Genomic DNA, 18,725 nt, shown 5'->3' with positions numbered 1-18,725 from the left:
TCCCTGTCTCGGGGGGCGGGTGGATCGCCTGCAGCCGCTGGTGACCCGTCTGCCGGCAGGCCACCCCCACCTGCCATTCCCAGATCTTGGCCAGGGGGAGGTGAGGAACAACCCTTTCCTCAGACAGCATCTGCTTTAGAATTTCAAACCCTGGGACAAAAAAAAAAAAAAAAAAATTAAAAATTCACCTAGATTTTTTTTTGGCGTTACCCCTACACTGTCAGAGAAGCACCCAAGGGGACACAGGCTTACAGCAACGAATTAATTTGTAGAAAGATGTCAAAAAAAAAAAAAAAAAAAAAAAAAATTAAACATTCACTCAGATGTTCTTTTGCAGTGACCCGTTCTGTTCATTTAATCAGTTTTCTCTTCTCCATAGACTAAGTGGTGCCCTGGCAAGCAAGAAATGTCAAAGAAAAGAACCAAACGAAAAGCTGAGATTTTTCTAGATTTAAACCTTAGAATAAACTACCAAAACCTTTCATGCTAGATCTAGAAATTAGATCCAGAACCAGCCTATTTTTTTTTTAATTTTAACTCCTTTTTAAAAACATAATTACAATTATTCCTGTTTCCCATTTGGAGCGTTTATTAAATCCTGCGTGTAATTACTGCCCTATAAAAGAGACTTTGAGTGCAAATAACATTATTATAGTTGTTATCTCCAAGCTCTGTGAAGATTTGATACTTCTAACACCAAGTCGCAGCAAGTAAGAGACGTTAGTCAAGTTTCAACATGAACAAAATTAATCACATTATTTCCACAACAGCGGAGAAAGCAAATTCCAAGTCAAGAAAAGGGATCACAAGTCTGACCAAGCTTGGCAGAGTAACTCCCAAAGTCCTTCCCGATACATTCTGAGCAGCGCTTACCTGTTTGAAACCTCCCGAGATGACCTGCTGTCACTGTAAACTTATAACCCCACTCAGTGTTACTCATGTCAGAAGTAAATCGGTAATAGAGCGTGTCTCCTGCAGACAGCGGAAGGAAGAAATTCCACATTACGACCTTCAGAGTTAGTTTTGCTCTTGCAAGCACAATTCAAATGAAAAGTCTGTCATAAACTAATCCTGGATATCATCGTTCAGCAGAGGTGATCTTCTACTTCTTGACGATTCCGAGGTGCACAGAACAGTGTGATAAAGAGGAGGCTAAACCAAACACAGAATGGTTTCTACTGCATGAAGATACTTCCAAGGATAACGTCTCTTACTTTTTTGTCATAATGGACAAAACTACATAATAGAAGAAAAGGGAGTTAAGCTTCACTTTTCCAACCGTGATATGGATCAGTTATGATTTATGAAAAAAGAACCTTTGCCCAGGCAGCCAGCTTCACAGCCCATTAGCCAAAAGGTTAAAAAATGTGAAATTTGCAACTGCCGTTACATGTCAGACAATTAAACTGCACACTTTTACTATAGGGAACAAAATTGTTTAACTTAAACCACTTCAGAGTGGAAGAACTATCAAAACTGTTTGACCATTTTACAGCCAGGCAATGGAATATTCAAGAAGTTCTTTCTCATTGTAGCAACTACAGCTTCAGAGATAAACACCGATGGTTTGCTGTAACCCTAAACAAAACACATCCTTACCTGCCGTGCTCTGTAATATTAGAACTTGTTAAAACTTAGAATTTCCTTCTGTTCCGTGAAGAATCCTATTGCCCTGGGACAAGCATGCTAATTCTCATTGGGAAGCAGAATTCTCAGTTTCATAAAGAATTTTGAAACCATTTTTTAGGATTAAAAAAAAAACAAACCCAAAACCTAAAACCCCATTTCCCTCTTCACCGTGAAACGGAGCCATTGCTCGCTTTCACTCTCCACATGGCTGGAGAAGGCCCTGCCATCGAATGAAAAGCCCAGGAGCCTTCAAATGCCTGGTTTCAGCTAAAGCCTGCTGAGTGAAATCAAGAGCCGTGATCCAAACAGCCTTGGCTGGAAATGAAGTTTCACAAGGTGAAGCTCAAGTTTCACAGCCAAGGCTGCTCCAAAACAACGGGCCTCAAAGTTCAGTTTCTTGGCAAACCTCCGGGAGGAAAAGGAGGACAGAAAGAAGTTCATAAAAATCCAAAATATTTCTCCAGGGAACACATTTGATTCTAGTCAGCACCTTGTAACCCAAACCCTTTGCTACCAAAGTTCCTAAATCTATTGACAGCTACCGACAGTACTCGAAGCCAAAAGCTCCCCGCGAAGCCGCAGCACTCAGTGGGTTAAAACGATCCGACAGAAGCAGCAGGGGAGCATGCAGTCCTTCAGCCCACTGGCATTTGTGTTATCAAAAATGTGCTCAGAGAACACAGACTGGAGCTGTCAGTCCAGTGACTGATTTTCCTTCGCTACGGTCTGTGGCAACAACTGGAGCCAAGGCACTGGCACACGCTGTTTGCTCTGAGCACTGGTGGAGCACAGAGACAAGAGATAAGCCTATCTTTTTTTTTTTTTTTTTTAAATGTGCTTCCTGTGGAAAGTAAGACAAGGCAGAAACAATGTCAGTGAATATCGCGCAGAACAAGGGCTGTGCTGGCACAGAATCAAGATCAAAACCTGTTTCCAGTAGCTAAGCGCACGCTTTGACTGAGGCGTGGAAAAAAAGGTCAAGTAGGAGAACAGCGGATAAGCCTGTGTTAAAGAAACAAGTGCCAGAGCAGCACGTCAGAGCAAACACAGTGGGACAAGAAAAGGATTTTCTTATGAAAATGATCCCAGGAACATTCACATTTAACTGTCATCTTTCAGTAGTGTCTCTCCAGTTCTGGACACCAGCACTATCCTGGGCATTTGCACTCTGAAACCCTGCATATTCACCTGGAAGCTCAAAATCATTCCACTTCTGCGGAGACCCACTGAAGCTGTGCCGGTCCTGCTGGAAATCACTGCTGCTGGACATGAGCAACTCATCACAGCCTTCTTCTGTATTACACTGAGAGTCAAATTTGATTGAGAGGTAGATAGCACCAGGAATGTGAACTTTATCCTGAGAAATAAACACATGATCTTTGTATACTGGAACACTAGATCACCAAAAAGCTACTTAACTTTCACCGTATGACAAAGGAGATACAACAAACGCTACAGCACCTCCATGGGAACAAAACCCCCTGAATATTTCTATCCAGAACTAATTTGACGAATGTAAAGCATGGCCTGTTGTTTGCATTAGCTGTTAAGCATGTAAAATTAATTGCTAGCAATGCTTTGGTTTTATAAACGTGGTAACTGTTGCTGATATCGATGTCACTGCCAGAACCTAAAGGTTTAAGTGCATTTTAAAAATAAAAATCAGACGAGTCAGTGCTGCAGGGAAATTAAAAATCCCAAGACTGCCCAGAGGCAGTAATTATTTACCAAGCTCTATTAGAAAAATGCTTTCAAACAATAGCAAGACAAGAAAATCAGAAACTGTTTATGTCAGGAGAAGACAGACCAAAGCTAGGACTGGAGTCTTTTTTTCTCATTTTTCTCATTATAGACCAACAGCACAGGGCAGTAACAGGCCAACTGAAACAAACCTGTGGATGAAGGGGTATAAACCTTTGCTCATTAAGGCCCTGAAACCATTTAAGATTATGCACATGGAAGACGGCGAGACTTCTGCTCCAACCACCCTCATGTTTTTCAACTACTCTTCAAGGTGTGCAAATCCCCTGCGCTGTACCACAGGTATACTGTACCTCAAAATTGGTGTTGTTGTTGTACGGATGTTTGGATTCGCGCATCTGGACTGCCATCCCGGGTTCCTCCATGAACTGGCACGCTGTCAGTGCCATTGTCCCCAGCATGCTCTCGCTGCACCGGTGCAGGACTTTCTGTAGAATCTGGGGAGAAGCAACACGTCTAAGTACAACTTGCTCTCAGAACAACATTTACAAACTTACAGGCTGATGACTGACATGAGACATTTCAGCCACATAATGTTTTGAAATTGCTACTAGCAAGAAACAAGATGAATGCACAAATGATGTCTGCAAGTGTCATCCCTGTAAGTTTCCACAAGTGTCTCCATAAGACTTTTACTCTGTCCTCTGTTCCAGCTCTTTATCCAATAAAACTGCCAGAGCTATTAGCTGCATCTCTTTCCACAAATGCTAGAATCAAGGCTAATCCACAAAGGAATTAACAGTAAATTAAAGCTGTTAACACGGAAGATAAACAACTATGTTAACATAAACCCCCGACACCTTTACCTTTTATACCTACAGGCTTTGATTTGAACAGAATGATGTATGTTTTGGCCTTCAAAATGTACAACTCCACGTATAAGAAGGAAAGATCAAGTATCAGTGAAGTGGCTGCAGTGTTTGAAAGCACTAGATGCAAGAGCTGTGTCTTCAAAAATCCCAATAAATGCCATTTAGTCTATCAGGACATGCTAAACCAGAAAAACCTGAGTCTCCACTTTCTCTTATTTTTCAGAAGCTCACAAAAGCTCTGAATCAGGAGTCCTGCTGCTCCAGGCTCTTTCCAGAGCGTTACAGCGACCTACTACATCTCTTCATCTGGAATTTCTAACTCCTATAAAATCTAATACTAGCTCAGACCAAAGGGGTCCTCTCCAACTCAGTCATAAATTGACTTCTTGGGGAAACAGAGTTTAAAAACCAAGGGCAGTATGTAGCATAGCTCCCTGAACGTGTTCTCTGCCTCCACACACTTGCAGAACAGCCTAAGACAAAGGCTACGCTTTTGTGTTTAATACGCCTTAACGGGTTTTTGTCCTCTCAGTTCATCCTGCCATTTTCCGATCCTATTAAAACACCCTGTGATAACATTTTCAATGTCATACCGTGTCAAGAACCAGTTCTTTTGGTTTGTTTTGGACCTGCTGTTTATTACCTTACCCTGACACTCCTTTGTTTTCTTACTGGGAGGGCCAGTGAATAACACTTGCCGTTAACTTTTGTGTGCCAGTTACTATTGGAAAACTACCGCGAAAGAGGCACAGACTTTCGTTACTCCTCCTTCCTCAATGCCCCCACAGGGCAAAGATCCAGGATGAAGAAAACCAGTTGGTTCCTCAGGCTAAAGTTATTCCATGGCTATAATAACCCCTGCCAATACTCCCCAGACCTTTTCCTCTGCATCTTATTTGTGTTTAAATGTGACAGGTCACACACTGCAGTCCAGAGAAGACCACTCTGCTGGCTCCGCGGCATAGCCATGCCTTCTGGTTTATTGTCAACTCCTGCTTTGAAGATTCCCAGCACTTGATTTGTGAAGCATTGAGCTGACATTTTCATTACAACATTCTATTGTAATTCCAAGATCACTTCCGCCACGGTAACAGCCAGCTCCTCACTGGAGCAGCAGGTATTACAATATATACCTTGAGATCTAACAGAAAGCAGCTTTCAAAAGAGACTGCCTGTTTTACTGATTCCTCTATAAGCTTTATTTTCCCACATAGCTCTTTCAGACTTGAGAGTTGTCTCCACAGAGACATGTATTTCCATTTAACAAAATCAGCACATTAAGACACTGACAGATTCCAACTGCTTTTTCAGAAATTTTGGAGTTTCGATTTAGTCTCAAAATGGAACTGCAAATATTTTTGTTAGTCAGAGTCTCGTGGCACGTAGGCCCAGGCTCATTTGCACATGTGAGTAAAATCCACTTACTTTTTCCCATAATTGCTTTTCCTCTAGCTGCATGAGCATGTCCAGGATGTAGGTCATATGGGCTGGACCACTAAGATCTAGGATTTCCTCGTTTATTGCCACATCATCTGGCCACTCAGCTAGCAACGATGCCAGCACATGCCTGGCGTAAAGAACGGCGGTTGCCTCGTTCACGCGGTACAGGTAGTCCCTCACAGCCTTTTTACTTCTGGAGTCCAGCTCCTTATGCAGGAGTATCGAACTCTTAGTGCGACGCTGCTTGGCATAACTAAGCTGTAGATCGCTCTCTGTGTTGGTGATCAGCTTCTGGGCCACCGGATTCGTTTCTTCTGTTGCTTTATCACACAACACAGGCTTTGACTGCAAAAAAGAAATGAATGTTTGAAAATAGGCTCTCAAGAACTTAATTCTTTATGTCTGGATATCTGACCAGTCCATCAGACCGCAAGCTGAATTTACAAATGAATTAATTTGTCTTGACATACTGAAAATCAGATGAAAAAGAATGAGTGACCTCTCACGCACCTACAGGGACAGAATTCCTCAAAAAGACTGTTTGCATCAACAGACATCACTGTACTCCGGTGCATTCACGACTGTACACACGAGAATTCTAACCAGAGCTATTTAAGAGGACCTACAGAGGTGAAGCAGCAAAGAACCATGTTATTTGTGACACAGAACGAGGCAAGTTGGGAGGGACCTTTGGAGATCGTTTGGTCCAGATCCAGCCTAAAGCTGAACCACCTTCAAAAACTAAGGCTTTGTCCCATTAAATTTGGAGAGCTTCCAGGGCTGGATATTTCACAGCCTCTCTAAAAGCTGTTGTAAGGCTCTTTTTTTTTTCCATTTAATTATGTGAAACTACTTCAGGAAGCCCTTGATCCACTTTGCTGTGCAACTGATACAGAACTGTGCTGGTGATACTACACAGCCAGGAATCAGCACCTAAAATAAAGCAAAGAGCTCTGGGACCAAGCTATTGAATGCAAAACCTAAAGCTTGCAAGTGCAGTGTCTATTTGAGACAAATTCATCGCTTCCTTGTTCTGAAGTTACTGTAAGGTAACAATAATACTATAAACACTTATGGCATAAGCTGACAGTAATGAGACTAAATCTCTCCTACATAAGGAGAGGAAATCACAGCGTGCAATCACAATTCGTTCCCTTGCCCTGAGAACCAAGCTCTTGCTTCCTTAAGGAAGAAATTACAAGGAGGAAATACTTGTCGCACCTGTTTATTCATTCTGACATCAAACATTAACACCACACTATTTCAGATGTTAAAAAAATACAGATCTCAGGTTTGAAGTTACTAAACAAGTTTACTCAAAGACTAAATTAATTATTTCACAACTGCTCCTCTCTGTGGAGATGTACATACCAAACATGGCAAGATGATCATATCTGTATCTACTGCTTTGGAGCTCTGTTCCTCCAACCTCAGACGCTTGCTGGGTTGCCATTTCTGAGCCAGTGTTCGGATCCTCTCATCCGTTGTAATTACATCCCCATCAAACCTTAAAAGAGGGAAAAGAAAAAAAAACAAACACACAAATATGTTTTGAAATTAATGGAAACTAAATTAGCACAATGAAATGCAAATCAAATCATCCCACCTTCTGTTTCAGAAGGATTCATTAAACTCTACCTATTTTTATCATGTTAACTAGCTTCCCTGCTCTATCAAGTCAAAGTTCTTAAATGCTATGAAGTTGTTCATCTCTGTCAGAACGTGGTGACTCCAGAGCCTGCTTTGATTACTAGAAGCCACCCGTAAGCTCTCCACTCTTGCTCAGTGAGGATAATTTAGAGGCATAGTAGATCTTCAGATGGGAGTTACCATACTGGAAAGAACACACAACGTATTTCACGAGATGGTGACTTGTTTCCATAAATATAACTTAGTAGGAGCTTATTTCCTTACTTTTTCACATACGAAAACCAAACCATATCCTTGGAACAAATTCCGTTCAGCACCTGCTATATTTTAGGGTGCCGCCCACATCTAGTGACTGTGTTTTTCTGCTGGACGCCGGGTTTCACATACCTCTTCTGAACTTCCAGGAAAAAAGAATCTGTTCTTTTCATTTGCAACTCATACATGGCTCGAAGAATATGAAGAGGTGCATTAAGTGCATCATGTGTCATCTGAGCAAGGAGACCAAAAAAAAAGACAAAGAAAGGTGACATGAGGGAGAAAGAAAGATGAGTTTCTTTAAAGACGACCTAGGTACTATTTTCCCACTTAAGTAAAAATCAACTTAGTATCTGGATTAGTGAAAGTGCAAAGTAACGTAGCAAAAAGCTTTATACTGATTTTGTACTGGTTTTTTACTAGTTTATTTCCTTTAGATAACAATACATCGAAATCACAGACCCACGTTCTGCTAATTTAGAAGAAAAACAGCCATACAATCTACCAAATATTTTATGCAACTAGCGAATTCACAGAAACTTCAAAGGAGCTAAAATGAAGTACCAAGAAGCATATTTTGGTGGCTTCATCCAAACCCTCCAGAGGATCAAGTTTGTTCTGCTCTAAATCAACAGAACCAACAATGGGTTGCTCCACATCTTGATCTTGTTCCCTTTCTTCCACTTCAGTGTCCTCACGCTCAGCTAGGGAAGTGATCTCCTTCTTGGAGGAATACAGCATTATTGACAAAATCTACAGGGAGAAAAGGTAGCATATGGTGTGACAGCTGCAGGTATTACTAGTGTATCTGCAATCAGCATTTTGTAAGAGCATTATAGGACCTGGACGGTGTTTAACACATACTGGTCTAAAAAGCAGCAGCGCCTCAAAAAAAGGGGGAAAAAAAAAAACCAAACCACCAAACCCAAACCATTTTCCACTTCACAAATGAGTTACAAATGGTCTTCCAGGCTGAGACAAAGACAACTACAGGGATTAGCCGAAAGTGTAAAAAATTGAGAAAATAATTATTTAACCATTTCAGTACATCAAAGGTTTGAGGATTCCTAGACAAGAACAGGGTAGAAGTGACTATCACCAAAAGGGCAGTGATAACAGAATCACAAAATCATCTGGAAGAGACCTTTAAGCTCATTGAGTCCAACCATCCCCCCAGCACTGCCAGGTCCCCACTAACCCCTGTTCCTCAGCACCACCTTGAAATGGCTGTGAAACCCCTCCAGGGATGGGGACTCCACCACTGCCCCGGGCAGCCTGTTCCAATGCTTGATCACCCTCTCTGTAAACACATTTTTCCTAATATCCAACCTAAACCTACCCTGGCGCAACTTGATGCTGTTTCCTCTCATCCTGTCACTTGTTACATGGTAGAAGAGACCGACCCCACCTCACTACAACCTCCTGTCAGGGAGTTGAAGAGAGTGATGAGGTCTCCCCTGAGCCTCCTTTTCTCCAGACTAAACACCCCCAGTTCCCTCAGTCACTTGCTCTCTAGACCCTTCACCAGCATCACTGCTCTTCTCTGGACATGCCCAACCCCTCAACGTCCTTCCTGAACTGAGGGGTCCAGAACTGGACACAGCATTCAAGGTGTGCAGAACTGGACACAGCATTCAAGGGGTGGCCGCCCCAGTGCCCAGTACAGGGGGACAGTCACTTCCCTGCTCCTGCCGGCCACACCAGTGCTGATACAAGCCAGGATGCCACTGGCCTTCTTGATGACATGAACACACTGATGCCCCTCCACATGTTCTCCCTTGAAAAGACACCTTTGGCTTCAGCACAGCCAACACCACTAGCACTCATAACAGAGAGAAAAATCAAGCTACACACACACCTCCTTGGTCCCCCAATCTGTGTCAGCCTCAGTTCTGAGGAGCGATGTGGGCAGAGCTATGGCAAGACACTGGAGTGCTCCGGGCAGAGCACTCATTTGATACGGCACTGCCCAAAGAGGGGAAGGTGGGACACCTCCCTGGGACAGGGCTGCTTCTCTGGCTGTAGGTCAGGAAGCAGAAAGATCCCACAGTCCAGATCTGATTCTGGGCTATTTCTAACCAACCACTTGCAGAGGAATTCCAGGGCTTTACTTTTTCTCTCTCTTGTTGCTGTCTCCTCAGTACGGCTTAGCACGACTATCACCTACGATGAAACATAACTAACAGTTGAACCACACTTATCTTCCAGCAATCAGCAAACATTCAGAAGGAATGTGCCCACATGCATATTGATGTCCACACATCACTCCGAAGTAACACCTTGCACGTGCCCGTGAGTAATGCAAGTGATGTTTTACTCTGAGGTTAATTACTGTTTTTTAAATTGAAGAATTACATTTTCAATAACAGTCTAAATAAAATTCAAAAAAGAAACTGAGTAGGTGATTAATGGTTCATCTTGCAAACTTCTTTCGAATACAATCAGATTAATTATACTCAGCTCCCGCTTTAGTCTGTTATCTACACAATTATGATGGACAGATGAAGGCGGATTCAGGGATACAGTTAAGACAACGTTTTTATGAAGATTAATTAGAAATACTGTTGAGATTTTCTTCACAAGAGGGAAGTGCGGTGCCATAACCTTCCATGCCACTGTGGGAAGTCTGACTTTTTATAAAAAAAAAAAAAAAAAAAAAAAATTTTTTTTACCCCAAGGCTTTGAGAAAGGTGACTATTTCTGGATACTTACTTCTTTCACACCAAAAAAAAAAAAAAAAAAAAAAAAAAAACAACTTTTCTTACCTCCAGGTCTCTGAGAAGCCAGGTCTTACTGAAGCCTGTTCCTTTGCTACATTTCTTCACTAGAAGCTTGAGTAAACCAGACTGAAGAAAGGCAGCTTGGACCTCCTTAAAGCCGTGAATCTGCACACACGGACACACACAGATAAATATGTAAAAAGGGAACAATGCGTCGCAATGTTTGCAACGCCTTATCACACGGCCTCAGATAAATTTCCTGCCCAGGAATTCCTGTCAGGAATCTTTTTCTTTCATTTCCCTAAAAAGCCTCAAAATGCTCTTAAGGTATTTGAAGTGGCAGGGATTTGTATCATCTATGACACACAGAGTAGTAACTGGGCATCTGTTTTGCTCTGATAGTCCAAAAATAACCACAGATCCCCTCTTTGAATATTTCAGGAGTAAGAAAAGAGGCAAGTGAGCTTCTCTCCATGAAGTGTTATCCCTATAAATTTCCTCTTTAGCTTTCATGAACTGTCAAGCCCTGCCCCGCAGAAGAAAAGCAATCCAACTTTCCCCTCAGACTCATGAATGCTATTTAAAACCTGGCAATAATTTCAGCTCCTACAGAGAAGGGATGAAAGGAGCCAGTTGTGAGAAAAATGAACTTGTGTCAGCTCCCCAGTGAGCTCAGTCCATACTCAAGCTCCTGTAGCGCAAGGCAGCATAAGAACTTTTATTTATCTATTATAGTCTACACGCCAGGCAAAAGATACCTTCAGTGTTCTGTAAAGCCCCTTTAGAGCGAGCGACAAGACCCAAGTTGCTTCCACTGCCTCAGCATAGCTACTGTCCATGGTGGTTTGCAGAAGGTGTGTGGATATAAGAACGAAGTGCTGGAGGTACTGTCTCAGCTGGGTCTGGGAATCGCTGCCTTCTTGTCCGCTTTTCTGAATCAACTGATAGTCTTTCACTGCAAGAGAGCACAACGACAATTCATTACATTCATCTTAAGATATGTGAAATCATCTCTTACCAGTACACATACGTAGGCCGAGACATGAACATAATCCACACATGAAGTATGTTCTCATAATGGTCTTGTACTAAAATTTTCTCAGATTCATTGAATAGTCCAGAAAATACTTCATTTTCAGTGCAAGTTAAAAAACCCTGAGTAACTCCTGGCAACAGCTGACTGTCTGCACATACCTCCACATAAACAGTACAACATCCAAAGCAGCGCCTGTCATATTTTACAATTAAAAGGGGGAAAATTCTGACCAGCAGAATTAACTTCACAATATTAGGTCATGTATGCCAAAGCTGAAAGCTCTCACTCCTAGAAATCCAACCAATTAGTTGCATGTTGAATGTTTAGCTTGACTAACTTTTAAACAAGGTGAAATACAGGAAGAAAATTCTCTCTGGTACAACAATTGGGACCCAAGAGGCATCTAGCTCTGGGTTTTTACTGTTGTTTTCTGGTGGGTTTTGTTAATAGCCTTTAGACACCATATGAGCCAACACGCTCTACCGGTGTGTCCTACCATGGGTTATTCTCAAATACCCAGACACGAGTATAGCCTCTTTCATGCTCTACAGCTCTTTTTAATTTTTGTCTCAAATTTTAGGGGTATGCAAACTGTTTTGAAAAGTTCTTCCAGACAGGAGGGAACAGAGGAGATTGACTCCTGACATTTTATAAAGCGCATGGTTAAGGAAGTTAGGCCTGTCCTCATGGCATGCTTTCTATAGAAGCAGGAGAAAACAACCAACACAGCATCACTTCAGAAGCAATCAATCGATAATGGGTATGTTGGTGTTTGTTCTCGGTTTTCCATTGGTAGGAGGCAGCACCGCTTGCCCCCAGCAGAAACAGGCACTTCATAAAACCAGACTATTTTTGGAGCAACAAAATGAACTATCCCAAAGGCCTTCAGACTCTGAGTACCCTTCCTTTACATTCAGCGCCCAACTACACAGAGGCAATTCCTTTAAAACATTAAGCATGTTTGTAAAGGATAAGACACAAGCAGTTAGCAAATCTCAAAACAGACACAACTGCTAATCAGAAGCCTACTTCTGAGAGTTCTCAATTAACAAAATGGTCCCAACAGTTTCCTAAATCCTTTTCTGAATAAAAATCAGTGTCAGAGTTTTTAAAAGAAAATGAGCCTCCATAATCTTTGCTGTAGAAGCTTCACAGTTTGGTTTAACCTACAAGTAGAAAATCAGTCAACTTACTAATAACAGAATTCAAACCCTGCAGACCTGCACAAAGCAGTCTAGTGAAAATATGCTTTTGGGTATCCACAATAACCTGTAAGGAAATACTCTGTGATCCTTTGATAAAATAAGTATGTCACAGAACCTGTTTTTCTCTTCCGCGTTTTGATGTCCACTACAACTGCCCTGTTTTTCTCAGTGAAGTGTTTCAGGATGATCACGTTATGAGGCTCGTTTGCATTATCCATGTACACAGAACGAGTCCCCATGCACAGCACCTGAAATTGCAGCAACAGTTTCAGTTAGGATTTGGAACAGTTATTTGTGAAAACACCGTCATCTTTTACATTGGTTACATTTGCTTATACTTGGTATTGTGTTTTCTAGCTGAATAATCTGCTCGCTGCCAGGTATTGGCTTAATCTTAATCTTTAGATCTTAATCTAACTTGCTTAATACCTGATCTTTAGAAAATGGCAGTTCATTTCTATTAAAAAAATGCTTACACCAACCAACTTAATGCTACAGAGGGGATATACCAGAGTTACCACTATCAACAGTGAGATACTTGATACTCAAACATGCTAAGCTGTTTTTCTCGTGATAGTTATAAGCAGCACTCCAAGAAATGCAAGGTAAAACTGGCCACATCATTCTTCATTAGCTAAACAATACTGTGTGCAAGTGGAAAGATGTGAACTCATATACACTGTGTTTTGATGGTTTATAATTGACGTCCCCAGTTGATGAAATCTGTAGTATTTAGAAAGAGAAACCTAAAAAGGCTCTAACCAATTTCACTTCCTTTAGTACCGAGAGGCCACTTACCTCAGGGAACCCAACCAGCACCAGTAAAGTGAAGATATTGGTGTGCTTCAGCTGGAAGGGCAGTTGCTTAATGCAATGGTCAGTGAAAGCAGCGATCACGTCATGCCACTGCGCAGAAGAGTTCAAAGACCGAAGAATATCTGCCATGGAGCTTGCCCAGTCCAGACCTTCACGACTGTAAAGCAAGAGCAGTCTGCATTAGGAGGGCTGACTACAGACTTACCTGAAACTAGTTTTCCTTAAGACAGCATATCACTGTTTTTCCAGATGCCTGAAGATTTCACATCAGCTGACACAAGAATTTTGTTTTGTTTTTAATCACTGGAGCATAAATACTAAACCCCTTTTCTTAAGGGGTTTACAGTCCCAAATCAAAGCGTGCCTGAACATTGTCATCTTTAATTCCTAATTTTAGTTTAGAGCTCAGAAGTCTTTCTTGCACAACAGCAAGTGGTTGATTTCCCATGTATTGACTACCTGCTCTCCCTCTGTGGACCACACAAATCATCTAGAGCCTGGCCTCCTTGCTCTGAAGTCAGTCTTTCAGAAAATGCTTTCCCTCAGCTGATCTGCTGGGTGTTCTGCCTTTACATTTCCTATGGTTTTCCATTTGTTTACGAACCTTCCTGTGAAGCACAGCTACAATGAAAAATAACAGTGTTGTATTTAACAGGCATAGCATTGTATTAAAATGTTTGAGAGCTTTCTCAGGATCTTCAAAACGGAACATCTGCCCTGCCCCTCCCTGCTCTACCAAAGTCTCTCTACTACTTTTAGATAAAAGGGCCAGATCCAGAACTCAGCACTGGTGATGGTCACCACAGGAGACACACTCTCCTCTACTCCCAGGCACACAAGAGATACATAACTCAATAAGAGAGAATTAACGTCATGCAAAAAAAAATATTGGACTGTAGTCTGGTTTTCCTTGAAGCTTCCAAACCATCTTTCTCCCACCATAACACACTTCAACAGACAGCCTTTCTTTGGAAGGAAATTAAGAGACTCTCACTGCAACACGGGCTGTGGACGCTAAGCCCTTCCCATGATCAGCGTACCGGAGTCACCGACTTTCTGTTAAAAAGCCTCTGTGCACGAGACACCCGTGAAGGAAACTGAGTACCAGTCACCAGAAGGCAACGAAGAGGTTTAAAGCAAAAAGCACCTGTCCAAACACACAGCTCCCAGGCTGAACAGCAGGTGAGTTGTCTTCCAGCCTTCTGGCACTGTAGACCCATCTCCCGCAGCAAACAAATTATGTTTGGCTGAAAGGACTTTAGCCACCGCAGCATCCACCTCCGCAGGCATAAGTCTCAGGATTAACTGGCCCAGAAGTCCCAGCGTTAAATGATAAGTTTCATTAAGGTGGCCAGCGTTTGAGATTACAACTTGAAACATCAGTGGAAGTATTTGTTCCAGGTTAATCAAAGACATTGTGGAGCCCTACAGGAAAAAAAAAATCTTGGTAAGGCAGGGAATCGAAACAAGATTTTTAGCCAAAGTCACAGCACACACAAAAGCTTCTGTTTGAATGCGCTTTCACATGGGACAAACGGAAATGAGAAACTAGGTTCCTACTTCAGCCGCTGACCTGTTAAGCTGACCTGACACATAAACCTGAGTTGAGGAGTTAAACTTTGCAGGTGTTGAACAGCTAAGACAGCCTGCTTTACAGATCAAGTAAAATTCCCTTTCCTCTCCCCCACCCAGGAATAAGCCCCTACATTGCCTGGTAAGGTGAAATGCCTGAAGATTTGCAGTCTGTAGCATGTAAGCAACAAAAGCCCATTTCCCACATTTAATCCACTATGAATTTTATTCATTTATTTGTGACACCTAGAAAACTACACAAATTGAAAGAAAAGAGAACTAACTGATTTGAAAGGTGGTAACATAGCTGCCAGCAATCCTAGAATCCTCTTCTGAGAGCATTCAGCAAAAACTTGTTCCTGGCTCGGTATTAAAACCTTCTCTGCTTGCTTCTGGGCTGTGTCCTCCAGGAGGCAGTCATCTGCTTTTTAAAATTAAAGCATAAGAAAACCCCCAAATTAAAAAAAACCATAAGAGATAGCTTAGTTTTTCTATTTACAATCTAATTTTTTGTAATAAAAGTGTATAGAAGAGAGGGAGATTTACACCTTCTAGGCAGAGACATAAAGGACAGTACTACAGACAGATCTATCTAACTACCAGAATTGGTACAATACTAGTCCTTAATAGAATACACAATTTCTGGATCATCAGAATATACAAGTGTTGTGATAGACCAACAGGAAGTTAATCTCCATACATGGCTGTGTATCAGCGGAACTCTAGAGTCCTGCAATCGGGCTGCAAGGCAGCCCTTGCCAAAGCAGTACACGTGGCTGGTTTTAAAGACATCTCGCTGCCCCTAAAGACACTTGTAAATAAGAGAAAACAGGGTAGGAATAAAAAAAATACAGCTGCTCGCTTTGCATATGAATGGGTATTTCTGTGACAGGGTAAATGAGAAATTATTTTTTACCTGCTGAAGAAACATTACCATCCGCAGACAAGTCTGATTCTTGTCTCAAAACAGGTTTTTTTGCAAAAACAGCTTTGCTTTCACTTCCTGGTTTTCCTACTTTATCTCCTGCAGGAGACTGGATTTCATTGCCAGTGTCTCCTTTCCCCTAAAAATAAAACAAAGGCACTAAGAGATTAAAACAAAACTCAATACTTGCAGAAACAATCATGGAAAGATGCCAGTCACCTGCATTTGACAAACATTCTTCCTCTAACATCTAAACCTTTTATTGGTTAAGAACTTCATCTATATATGCACATCTAAGCTTCCATACAGTGATATTTTTCTATTTTACTCATACCTCTGTGCATAAAATTATTACCCTGTGATAGTTTTCTATGCTGTACAGAACTGTAGAAAGTCCGTTCATCTACCTGAACAGTGCTAGGGGAAACTGTAACCTTTCCAGAAAGAACAACCTCACCCCCTTCTCTCTAATGGTTTTGTGCATCAGCTGCCTGCAAGAACATAAGATGATGCCTTTGCCATGGGTCAGCTGGATCTAATAAAAACCAATACACCAAGCAACAACTGTCCCCTTGGCTCCCCACTTTTACCTACAATGAAATCACTATGTCCATTATTGCAGTTACATACCCAGAATAGGATGTCTAAGCTTCCAAAGATCGTGAATTCTGTTGATACCAGGATCTCTGGAAATAAGGGGTACTTACATTACGATGCACAACAGAGCCTGTGCTCGGTTTCTCCTCTCTTCCCTTCACTGCTTTATCACCAGCAGGACTTTTTGGGGCAGCATCTGTAGGAGGACTGGCTGAAACAGTGTCGTTCTCTGGGAAGGATTCACCTTCTGGTAACATGCAGAGGAGAGCTAAATTTTTCAGACCTGAAAGCAAAAAAGTTATAAAAGCTCTTTAGCTGCTGAATGGCAAGACAGGCAAAAAGCAGAACTGAAATGTTTTGAAAGAGAACTGCAAACTTCCCCTCACACGCTTCTTTTAAACATCAAATCCATCAAAAAGATGTTCCCCATCATGTTCACTTAGTTAGGGAGTTCCATTTAACAGTGGTGGTGGACAAGCGGTGTCATTTTCCTCCTCACAAAGATACCATCAGGGTAGAAGGTTTAATTTCAGAAAGTGTGAGAAATACCTCCCAACAGCGTAAATTATGGAAGGTAAATTAGATTTGTCTTAGCTTTTAATTATATGACCACTCATTTCTACAATAAAACTGTACATTAAAAACAGATTAAATAATGAGCATGCATATTCAGTGGTGGTGGTATTTCAGCTGTATTAGAGCTGCTTAAAAAAACTACCAATAAGTGTATTTGAACTTGAGTCTAGAATTTTTGATACATTCAACATAGGTCTGTCTTAGTTCACAGAAATCCTCATTTCCAGACAGACATCACCCCCAGAAACTTATCTCATACCACAAACAGGGTTAAAAATTATTGCCAAGAGATGTAGAACTAAAACCATTTTCCACCATGTTATTTATTTTCCTTCAAATCCTTCAACTGTCAGTAACACAGTAGTGACGGAACATAAAGCTAGAAACTGATGCCTTTACAACATCCAAGATGGAAAAAAACACAATAACCGAAGAGTTGCCAAGTTGTCTTCAATATTTATGTAAACATAAAATTAATTTTTTCAAGCACACTATTTTCCACGTTCCTGTGACACTGAACAACATTTGTTCTACATTTGCTTTCTCCATAAACAGTTATTCCCAGTAAAGTACACAGTAGCTTCCCCTTTCCTTTGGAAACTTCGAAGTGAGCGATCCCAGACTCTTCTGATGCTTGCTGGAACCATTGTTTGAGAGAAGGGGGAGCTGACTCACCTTTTCCGTGCTGCGCTTTCATCAAGCAGTCTCCGATGAGCTGTATGCACTGATGTTGCAGAACTCTGGCGTGACTGAGGACCTGTGAATCCAGCTTCTCTCCTCCTACTTCCTCCCCGTTTGCCAGATCTGCACTGTAGAGAGTCAAAGCCGCAAACAACAGCCAGGAATAATTGTGGACATACGGCTGGATGAGCCTCTGCCGGTCGCTGATTCGGATAGTCACCATCGGATACACTGTGATGCTGTGAGTGGGCAAGTGACTGAAAAAAGAAGGTAGATGATTCTGAAACGCAGCCACTTTCTTGCTCACTAGTGTAGTCAGTAACACGCCACACCTTTACACATTCCAGACCTTCAAGCGCTGTAAAAGGACAGAGCCGCCCTGACTTAGCAGTGCTCACTTAACAGAACCCAAACTGTCCCCAGAGCTCCTGCTCTACAAACGGAATTTGTTAACACCTTTGGTGTTGAGCACTGAAACCCGTGTTGTCTAACCATAGCACTGTCCACTTCTGTTGTTCAGGGATGATAACTCTCCTTCTGCAACTGTCACAGCCACGACTAGAAAACGAGCGCTACCAAGTTACTTCAGAGTTTGGGGCAGGATTCCAAACTGTGGGAAGTTTTGCCGAACTGGTCCTATATTTGTTACGTTTCCCCGAAGGACACCAACTAGACGTCCTTCTGCAGGAAGCAGCACGAGAATAACTGAACGGTACTTAGCTGCTAATTATCACTTGTCTGCCAAGTGAAGTGGGGGAACAAAATCCCGTATTTAATACCTGTCAGAGTATTTCTTTGCAGAATAGCAGCCATAGCAAAGGTCAAAGTCATCACACACGTTGCAGTTCATTCTCCGACCGATGATAACTCCCTGACAGTGATCACAGGCATATTCCATGTTAACCATTTCATGGTCATCCTCATGTCCTTCAGGTTTAACTCCACCTGTGAAGAAATATTTTAAGATCTCTCCGTAAATCCTTAGTGATAAAGGATCTTCCTTAATTTCAAGTTCATGCTCAGAAGAAGCTTAACGCTTCTAAAGAAGAA

General features: G+C 41.8%; 1 protein-coding gene across 1 annotated transcript in view; it reads right to left on the bottom strand.

Annotated features, from left to right (window-relative positions):
* ZZEF1 (zinc finger, ZZ-type with EF-hand domain 1) overlaps positions 1-18,725 on the bottom strand; it is a gene marked incomplete at its 5' end in the record, with an annotated part of 50,907 nt that overhangs the window by 3,437 nt on the left and 28,745 nt on the right. The window contains 18 exons of the mRNA XM_010133442.1: positions 71-150; positions 874-972; positions 2,818-2,986; positions 3,684-3,827; positions 5,628-5,987; positions 7,014-7,149; positions 7,680-7,780; positions 8,112-8,300; positions 10,313-10,432; positions 11,026-11,222; positions 12,624-12,756; positions 13,307-13,481; positions 14,472-14,749; positions 15,181-15,320; positions 15,813-15,960; positions 16,529-16,701; positions 17,670-17,932; positions 18,455-18,620. Of these exons, the coding sequence (XP_010131744.1) occupies positions 71-150; positions 874-972; positions 2,818-2,986; positions 3,684-3,827; positions 5,628-5,987; positions 7,014-7,149; positions 7,680-7,780; positions 8,112-8,300; positions 10,313-10,432; positions 11,026-11,222; positions 12,624-12,756; positions 13,307-13,481; positions 14,472-14,749; positions 15,181-15,320; positions 15,813-15,960; positions 16,529-16,701; positions 17,670-17,932; positions 18,455-18,620 (3,071 nt within the window). The remainder of the gene's footprint in view (positions 1-70; positions 151-873; positions 973-2,817; positions 2,987-3,683; positions 3,828-5,627; positions 5,988-7,013; positions 7,150-7,679; positions 7,781-8,111; positions 8,301-10,312; positions 10,433-11,025; positions 11,223-12,623; positions 12,757-13,306; positions 13,482-14,471; positions 14,750-15,180; positions 15,321-15,812; positions 15,961-16,528; positions 16,702-17,669; positions 17,933-18,454; positions 18,621-18,725) is intronic.

The sequence above is a fragment of the Buceros rhinoceros genome, unplaced genomic scaffold, assembly GCF_000710305.1.
Source record: "Buceros rhinoceros silvestris isolate BGI_N320 unplaced genomic scaffold, ASM71030v1 scaffold20213, whole genome shotgun sequence".
In the NCBI taxonomy this organism is placed as follows: Eukaryota; Metazoa; Chordata; class Aves; order Bucerotiformes; family Bucerotidae; genus Buceros; species Buceros rhinoceros.
This window is presented reverse-complemented; position numbering and strand designations above follow the sequence as displayed.